Here is a 10,434-nt window from a genome sequence, read left to right as displayed (position 1 = left end):
AATAATCAACTGATACTTTTATTTGATAAATTCCAGAAAATTTGGGGTGTTAAACGAAGCCGAAGGGATGGCTTATAGAGCTCTATTCATCATAGATTATAGAGGAAGAATTCGTCAAACTATCATCAACGACTCGGGCGTAGACGAAACATTGAGAGCAGTTAGAGCTTTTCAACGGGCTGATAGAAATGCTGAAGATGGATTCGGAAATACTTTTGTCGAGGGAAGTAGTGACTTATGTAAATTTGAAAGCAGCTCGGAAAATTAACTTTTAGAAAATTTACAAACGTATTACGCTGTTGATGGTAGAAGATGCGTGGAAGAACAAACCTACCTTCAGATGAGCTATTATGAAGACAAATACAGTATATGTAAATTTTATAGGCACTTCGCATCACTCGCTAAAAAATTGTATAATTAAATAATTTCTGGATTAAATTCGTCTGTTTCTTTACAATATTATTCGTAAATATTTAAATAATCATTATTTTAATAAAATACGCCATAATTTTAACCCCAAACACAAAAAATGAAGAAGTTTAAGTCGATCGTCTACCCATCATGCTAGATGAAGCGAACGCCATTATCGACAGTCTAGAATTGCTAGATGGCGGCGCTCGACCGTCCGCCGTTCACGTTTTGGGCTGAAAACGATCAAGGTTCTAGGAGCTTGGAAAACGACGGCCGCAACCTCACTAACGACGTTATACAATCGGCGGCTCTCCTCCGAGAGGAGTTCGTTGGGTGCGCGAACAGTCGCGACCGTTATGACGTATGACTAAGCGCGTTAGACAGATATAAATTTTATACCGCATTTTTTATTAAAAAAAAGTAGTAATATAATTTTTAAAATGTCGATTTATAATTTATAATTAAATATATTTTATTTACATGATTTTTTGGCTAACAGCGCCGCCTACATCGAAATTCAAAAGATGGGTAAGATATATATATATAAATTTTTATTCTTATCTGATTTAATATATACCGTACATATATATAAATAATGTGCAAATAAATAGATCGATATAAATAAATAATTTAAATAAAACATTACTAAGGAAATTAATTTGATAAATTTGTGTTTGCGTTGCTATGCGACCTGAAGGGAAACTTGCATCAGGTTGCTATGACTACCCACGGATAAAATGTTTATATATAGATTTAAGTTTAAAAAAATTGTAAATGCAATTAATATTTTATAAAATGTATAAATTCTGTTATTTATATTTAACATAAATTAATTAAATATATTTTAAAAAATTCAAAACGTTATTATTATTAGATATATATTTATATATTTAATTTACGCCATTTCCTATTTTTACTTTTAATAATCTTTTAAAACTTATTGTTCCAAAAATCGGATTTTGTCGGAAAATTAAACCGGGAAATATAACAAAAAATTGAAAATAATCAGTCACGTGATCCAAAAGTATACTTTTCGAGTCACGTGACTCGTTCTGTTTGAATCGGGCGTCTCTTTTACGGGGGCATAAAAACCGAGAAAAGTTAAATTTTTTAAAAGCTTTCTATAAATATTTTTATGTGTAGAAGCTTAAAATACTTATTCCAACATAAAAAAAACCTTTTTTAAAAAATGTATCGGTGTTTACAGCGCACTTAAATTGTTTACACGCGAAAATGTTTTCAGTTTTTTGACTTTTTGCCAAGTAAACAGTTAAAAAAGTTATGTATAAAGTATTGAAAGAAAATACAGGATTTAAATTAATTATAATAAAGTAAGAAGCGTATTTAATGTTAAGCTACAGTGATTTCAGGTTGTGGGCTTTACTCCTGGTGTTATACGTGACACAACGCAGGTCCTGTACACAAACTGGAATTAGTTTGGTATGTTTAATATAAAGCGAGAAGGGGAAAAAAAATCTCGCTTCATTAGTAAATACTGTACACGGCTCCAAATTTTTATAAATAGCAACAGAAATTTCAAAAAAACAAAATAAAATTTACACGTTTTACTCCACGTACCATTTCTGTTCAATTAGTCGAATAGATAAGGCTATCGATAAGGATAATTACACAGATATACGTAATTTATCCGGAGTTATAATTAATACCACAGTTACATCGACCAAAGACCTTGCATTCTTCGCTCGATAGACGTTCCTTTTCTAGTTGTGGTGAGTTAGAGAAAAGATCACTTGTTACAGGTGGCTGACGCACGTGACTATTGAAATGGATCCAAAAACAATTAACGTTAGAAGCAAAGTAAGAATTTAATACCGATTTATATAAATTTATGCTGTGTTGTAGGAAGATTTAGTTTCATTTTCGATTTGTAAGAGACTTTGAGCTTGAATCTAGTTGCTAAAGGGCTGTGTTAATTAAATATTTAACGAAGCGTAACGTCACAATTGTTAGTGTTTGAATTTCTCACGTCATAAGGAAACAATCTCGTGTTTATAATACTTTATTGTTTTCGCGTCTTGTTACGTTGTTTATTATCATTTAGTTTGAATTGCTTGTTTGTGGGAGAGTGTAAGCTTTGAATAACTCGTGACTGATAATAACTGACAATTTACAGTTATATTCTTTATTAAAGTCAAGACTTAATAAAGTTATAAGTCCTTGATTTTTTTTACTGGTAGTTAATGTGTAATATTTACAACTTTACACCTTATGACTATAAAATGTAAATTTACAGTTCATAGTCCCAAGATGTAAAGTTACAGATAGTCTGAATTGTTTTTATTGTAAGGAACCAATCTAATTTGTTTTAGTAGTTTATAGGTCAATTGCTTTCTTGTTTCTATATCTGTTACCTTCTTTATTGTCTTTGCTCAATTACATCTGTTTTTTTTTTGTATTATATAACTTTATTTTATGTAGTTAAAATTCAAATAATTGTCCTCAAATATATTTGAAAGATTAAATGTGTACATTATATATTAATTTTATTATTTATATGAAGTCTCATGCTTCCATGGTTCTCATATAAGCAACATATGGGTGTTTCTATTTTTTTTAAAAGAAAGCCTTATAATAATTTAACATATGTACTGTACTTTGCTCTAAAACTGGTAATGCATATTACTTTAATATTGTTATAAGTCATTAACTGAAATCAATAATTTATCATTAGTCTCTGATAAAATTATGTAAATGAAAGATAACATAACTGATACCACAGATTTGCATTAACTGATTACACAAAACTTATTTAAACAGGGAACTATATTGTTTTAATTAGTATTATAAGAGTTTTGAATATCCGAGGTTGTTAGTTGTTCTAAATACAATATGCTTGTTTAGAACAGTTGAAGGTAAGGTTTAAAATGTGTTATACTAATTAAAAATTGTTTTGGTTCATACCAAAACAGTTTAAATTAATTTTATGCTAATTATAAAGACGGTTTGTGATGTCTGAGGGCGATATACTGTGTATTGTTGTGTAGGGCTGTTTTAATAGCATGTGCTGACGAATAAAGCGGATTTTTTTTAACATTTTCAATATTAATATTAGCATAGCATTTAATTTTTTGTATACCGTTTCCCTCTAATTATTTACTATCTATTAATAGAGTTAATAATGCCCTTTCACATTTAGAATCTTGGATATATGCTCCTCTCCATCCTTCACTGTCTCTTGTTAGTTAATAAAATAAAATTCTTAAATTTTATTTATTTTTTTCTTTTATTTTTGTCCTAGTAATATTTAAAAGTAATAAATCCTTCATTCCCAAAATATTGTTTAGCAGAGAAATTGAAGAAATTAATTTTTAAACTGTAAATTATTAATATTTAAATGACATTCGATATTGTTTTTTTTATCAAAGATTTAAGACAGATATATTATATTTAAGAAGTGAATAGATATAAAATGCATATCAATTATCAGTTAAAGTATACAGATTAGATAATTTTTCATTCAATGGAAAAAAAAAATTGCAAATTTAATCACTATAAATTTGATACTGTCTAAAAGTCAACAGCTTAATTTTTTGTATACAGTATCTGTATATTTTATATTATTATTATCATCATCAACTAAACACTTTCTGTTATCAGGACTTAATTTTTGATGTTTAATAATTAAATATTAAATCTGCTAAAAATACTATTTTCTTCAATATATTATATATACATCTTTATAATTTTTATTAGCCATTATAACAATTTTCTATGGGATATATGCCAATGTGGATTATACTGATATGGGTTATATGCATGAAATTATAATAATCATAACATATATAGCAAGTCTTCTTTTAACATCACTGATAGGTTCTTAGAAAAACAATAAGCAAAATGATATGTAACAAAATGTATAATTACCATAGACTAATAGATAAAATTAACCAAATTATATCTAGTTTATATCATAATTTTATCATGTTTGCAATCTCCATCATTTACTTTCATTTACTCATAGAATCAGTTTTACTATTCATAAAGTTCAAATAACTTTTTTGTAAGTAAAGCAGGAATGAGGCTTTTAATAAATGGGTAAATATTAACAGTATAAGTTATATTTTTATATATATTTGTTTTATCAAATCAAGCAACATCAAAGACATTAATCGTTATATTGCTGAGACAATTCCATCCATTTTAACGACTGTATTGGAAATATTCTTCATGAATCTGAATGTGCTAGAGTGATCATATTAAATGTTGAATAAGGAATAGAAGTTCAAAAATATGTTATCTAATGCTTGTGTTCTTGAAAAATCTAGCAGTTATTTCAATTATAAATAAAATTATTTGACACTTTTGTTTTTTTTTTTATAGTAGATTCATTTTAGTTTGCTTTGCACTCATATGTTAAATTGTTTTTAAATTTGTAATCTTTATTCTAATCCAATTGCTTGAAGAAGATAAGTGTTTATATCAAAAGTGCTTGTATTTTATGAAATATTATCTTTTTTATTTAATAAATAATATCACAAGACAGTTGATTTTACATTTATTTAGTTATATGTTAAAATATACACAAGCAATATGTGTTGGAGAATTGTCTGATATGATGATAAAGACTTAAATATCTTGGAGTGATTCAGCATCTGACATGGCTGACAATGAATTAGCATATTTTTAACAGATGAACAAGATTATATATTCATCATAACATGATTTTTCTAATCAAACTGCCTTGTCATAGTGCAGTTTCTAACAAAGAATGAAGTCAGTTATATCACACTAGCTGTTACCCGCAACTTTGCCTGCGCAGATTTTGCAAGCAAACACCATTTATATTCAGTATTTCAACAACCATAGTAATTGTTATATAACACCTACTGCTGAGAATCAAACAAACTGTTCAATTTGATCAATTTTCTGGAATGTTTACAATCGTTCTATAATCGGACCAATATGCAATAACAAATTCGAATTTAAAATGGTTCGAACATTTGGTTAAAAAATCGAAATATATAAAAATATTTATAACAATGTCTGAAATGTTATCAATTTAATACATCTAAGTACTCAATGAAGACTAAACGTAGTTGAAAGCAAAAAATTGCATCTAAAATAGTACAGTAGAAGCCGTTCTTCAGGTTAAGCCTTAATCCTCTCCCTCTCCTCCTGCAGAGAAATTTCCAAAAGTTCCTTCTTAGTGTGCATTTTCATGATGCTAACTGTGTACCAAATTCCATCTCTTTAGGTTCAGCAGTTTGCTCTGGGCGATGATGAATCAGTCAGTCAGGACAAGTAATTTTATATATTTAGATTACTAGCTAAATATTAAGTATTTGACTGGTATTGGAATGGTAGGACAAAGTATTTGACTAAATTTCTCTTAATTTGAATAATTTTTAAATCTACATTTTGTGCTATAATCATCTTTTCTCAATTCATAAATGTATTATTCTGTATCACCAACATCTTGTATTATACTATTTTCATAATATTAAATCATAATTATCTTCTATATATATAAATGAGGATGTTTGTTTGCTATATACTACTAGACCATTCAACAAATTGATATGAAACTTGGCAGTTACACTTACATACTTTTAAATTAGATAATGTCATACATCCCACCCTAAAATACCTATTGGATTTCTGTAAATCAATTAATTTCTATCTGCATTTGATTTATTGATTTATATATAGCACCATATTTTTGCAAAAAATTTAACAAAATAATAAACTAAATATAATTCTTATAAAAAAGAATATAATTTAAAAACATATGTATTATATTCACTTAATTACTGCAACAATGATATAGCACGAAAAATAGATGTGCTATATCATTACTGAGGCAGGTAGCACATAGCACTCTTGTATGGGATGAAATGTGTTACCCTGTGAAAAATCTACAAGTATTTAATTTTCCACATCTAACAACTTGGGTTTTTTATTTCTGAACAGTATTCTTTCAATTTTAATAAGTGTCCTCTAGTAGGCGAGTGCATAAAATCACTGAACTCTGGTGGTTTGTTAGTTGTGGGTTTGGGCATGGCAAACGGGCTGGCCACTTAGGGTTTTCTTCACCTAAACAGGGTTCAACTTCCCATAAAAAGTCTTCCTGAGACGCATCCCCTTGGCATTGTCGTAACAAAATAAACCAAACTACTTCTAAAGAGTGATTACTTATTGTGACATTGTCACAATTCCAGCCTGCAACTTTTTGTCACAATGTTCTTAATTTTTTAGTGGTGGTTTTGCCCCTGTACATCATACTTTTCCTGTTAGCAATAGCATGTATCTAACTTTGCTTTGATTTAAAATTTTTCCCTAAACAATGTGACATCCATTCCAAACCTCCAAACCTGAAGATCCTATATAATTAATCTGGGCTTCCTGCTCCTAAGCTTTTTACAGCTGGGCTCAACTTTCAACTATCTAACTGATTTCTCAAAATTGAGGAAGGACAGACAGGCAGACAGACAACAGTTGGAATTTATAGGTCCACAATTTTTTCAAACTGCAGTCCAATAATTTTTCTATAAACACAATATTTATGAGACATACTTCCCACAGAGTTTATGCAACCTGTTTCAAAAATATAAACACTATTCTTGCATAAAAGCACTTATTTTGGCATTTTTACAAAGTTTTTCTATTTAAACAAGTCATATGAAGTCTTTTGAACATTAAGGTTAGCAGCTTCAATCACGTGTGGGACCATTACAACCTATCCAGCACAGATCACTTTTCAAATATTAGCAGCAGACCCATATTAATTAGTAGTCATTGATTGTCTTCTCTTCTGGGAGCAGATCAACTACTACTTTTGGTCAAAGTTCTTCACTCCCTTTCTGCAACAGTCCCTTCTTTCTATTGGACCACTGGTATAGTGGCATTTGAATAGGAAAATTACATAATACAAGGTTACCAGCGAGCACAAAATGTGTTTTAAGAGGTTTCTGAGGGTGCCTAGTTTAAATAGTTGCTCTGTATTTTTGTGAAATTTAGTTTGTTGGCAGATTACCATTTGATATTTCGCTGTGAATGGTAGTTTCTTAGAGTTAACATTAGGAAAAATATGATATCTGTGGTGATTTCCTATAACCGTGAACGAGTCAAAAACAGGGCGAGGTAAAGGCAACAAGAACATTTATTAACTCACATACATCCGACTTGGATCTTACACGAAAAAGACGCTTCCTATCGTGAACAATTGACAAACGGAAGTGTACATTGACCAGACAATAAACAAAAACTTAGCTTGTATATACGTAACTCGATCCCGAGTGGTTCTTTGACAGTCAGACACACAAAATAAGCGGATAGCGACTGACTATAGCGCGGTTTACAATGACTAATATGATTAACCTTAACAATATCTTAAATTTTTTAAGGTATCATATTTTCAATTCAACCTGACCATTGAAAGCGAGCCATTTCATATAATCTGAGTACGGCAATAAACGTGACAATGGTAGACCGAAATAACCAATATAACAAACTCTTTATATGGTTTTCATTTTAATGTTTGTTATATTAGAGTATTTGATTTATATAATTACAAAAGTTATTTTATGTAAGGGTTTATTGCACTGAGTAACCACTTTAACACATTTTAAAAATTCTTTATTCCTCTACTGTACACAATTTAAAGAATTTTTAAAATGTTAGATTGGGCACTCAGTGTGATTAATTCTTACATAAGATAACATTTGTAAATATAAATCAAATACTATTATATAATATAATAGAAGGGTTAGAAGTATGAAATAATCTAATAATCTTAATCTTTGCTGCTGTTATTTTTTGACCAAGCAACACCTCATCTGCTAGTTATTTTAGAAATTTGAAAATAACTTCTATTATATCATACAATTTTACATTTTCTATAAGGAATATGAAAAGAAAAAATTACTAGCTTATAATTTTAAGATCTATAGTTATAATTTTTTCAATTTTATGATTTAATTATGTATAAATTTTTATTTTATTATATAATTACCTTATTTTCATGTGTATAACTCATAATGGCATGAACCTATGCAGAAAATTGTAGAATGAAAATAAAACCTTTTCATTACCTGCCCACCATATAATCTGTACCTACAGACAGCACCATAACTAGCCTTTTATGCGCCCGGTGCAAGCATCTGTAACTACACCCCAAAACTATGACCCAAAACTTTGTCCAGGTCATTTCTGCGCCCCCCAGGGTCTATGCCCTGTGCCTGGGCATCGCTGGCACCGCCCTAGTTACGGCACTGCCTACAGAGTAAAAAATTTTTAATTACAAGCAAATACTTTCAACATTTCAAAATGTCATCTTTGGGCAGAGCATACATAATATTTAAATTACAATTTTTTGAAAAGTTTGTTAAAAGATTCCAAACACACAATTTAAATCATAGCATGTAGTTTTACAGAAATTGAAACAGATGCAACATAACTTTTTTAGATTAATTTAAATACCAAAATAAAATAAAACGAAAAACAAAAGCAAAGCTATCCTAAAATACAAATATATATGTTATAATTTTAACACGTTTATGTATTTTAATGTATAATAAACATGTTAAAATTATAAAATGTATATTTGTTAAGCAGTTTCACTATTTCCTGCTTGGAAGAAAATTTATTAATACAATTTACACAGACCATTACCACCACTTACTAAAACTTTTTACCACTGACAAACCAGTCTCATTAAAATCTCATCACCATATGTGCTAGGCTGGTCACAACTTTTGGAAGCATAGTCCTTCAGTATAGCTCTGAACCTTCTTTGTAGAACCTTCTAAACAATTCTCCGGTAGCTTATTGCCGTGATAATGACTAACGTTTTTGATCCTTCAGCTGGACATTCTTTAGGGTCGAATATAAACGTTGTGTTTTTTAAAAATTGAATGCATCTCAGGTTAAATTCACTGCATTGACATAATTTTTATAAAGCAGCCACAAGATATTAAACTCATTTAAAACTGATATTTCTTCAAAATTAAAAAAATTTTTTTTTTAATCTTGTGCTCTGTAATGTTTATTCTATCGTAATCACAATTTTTGATTTTTAAGTGTAAATTAATAGATAGAATTGCTGGACTTTATATATATATATATAACAACAATGAAGTCCAAATTTTAATAAGTGAATATCTGAAAAATAAATTTTTAAAATCTAAAAGTGGCCTAACTGCTTATTTTTAGTTCTAATTTCTTTGATTTAATGATTAAAGTGTAGTCTAATTATAATGCCAATAAATTCAACTTTTTAGATTTTTTGATTACTAGATTTCAATATTAAATGTAAAAACTATATAATCACTGTATATAACTATACTTAACAACCTTAGATTATAGATGAGGCTGACTTACAAGTTAGGAAAAGATGATTTTGGAATGCAAAAGCTGAGAAATAAAAGATAATTTGTAGAAAGATTGAATAAATGCTTAAAAGTGCCACAAGTTTCATCTACAAACTTTATTCACAATAATAAGTTTATAATATTGCTTTTCTACTAGACAGATTACTAGATATGTGAAATCTTGAGACCAAGATGGAGTGTCTTGGTTTCATCATAGTCTTGATAGTGAAAGCTTTGGGAAAATTTAAAATAATAAAATTATTAATACATTTAAAATTATATAAAATAACTACTCGTTGAACCTTTAAATGCAATTCCAGGATAAATAATTAACAGTTCGTAATCTCAAAAACACAGTCTCTAACATTTTCGATCTACATAGGAGATCTTCCTCAGGATTCATTGAATTGGAATGCAGATATTGGAACGTTTTTTAAATTTATTTAAAAGCAGATAGATGAGGATTTTTTAAAACATTCTTTAAAATAATATTTTAAATCGCTTAAATCAAATTTTAAAAATGTTCAAACAATGTTTAATTCGATTGCTCCCTTAGGTATCCTGGAATTGCATTTAAAGGTTCAACGAGTAGTTATTTTATATAATTTATTCCAGGCTTGAAAAGTTTTACATTTAAAATTATTTATGTCACACATTGGAGCAATGCTAAAAGTATTTAGGCAACATCAATCGT

The 10,434-nt window shown here is 28.8% G+C and overlaps 1 protein-coding gene across 1 annotated transcript in view; it reads left to right on the top strand.

Annotated features, from left to right (window-relative positions):
• The first annotated feature begins 2,006 nt into the window (after nt 1-2,006).
• The window catches only part of LOC136988442 (adenosine deaminase-like), a 32,640-nt gene continuing 24,212 nt past the window's right edge, over nt 2,007-10,434 (top strand). The window contains exon 1 of the mRNA XM_067286288.1: nt 2,007-2,229. Coding sequence (XP_067142389.1) covers nt 2,197-2,229 — 33 coding nt within the window. The 5' untranslated portion in view covers nt 2,007-2,196. The remainder of the gene's footprint in view (nt 2,230-10,434) is intronic.

This window comes from Centruroides vittatus, unplaced genomic scaffold (genome assembly GCF_030686945.1).
Source record: "Centruroides vittatus isolate TY-2023 unplaced genomic scaffold, ASM3068694v2 scaffold_3315, whole genome shotgun sequence".
Classification (NCBI taxonomy): Eukaryota; Metazoa; Arthropoda; class Arachnida; order Scorpiones; family Buthidae; genus Centruroides; species Centruroides vittatus.
This window is presented reverse-complemented; position numbering and strand designations above follow the sequence as displayed.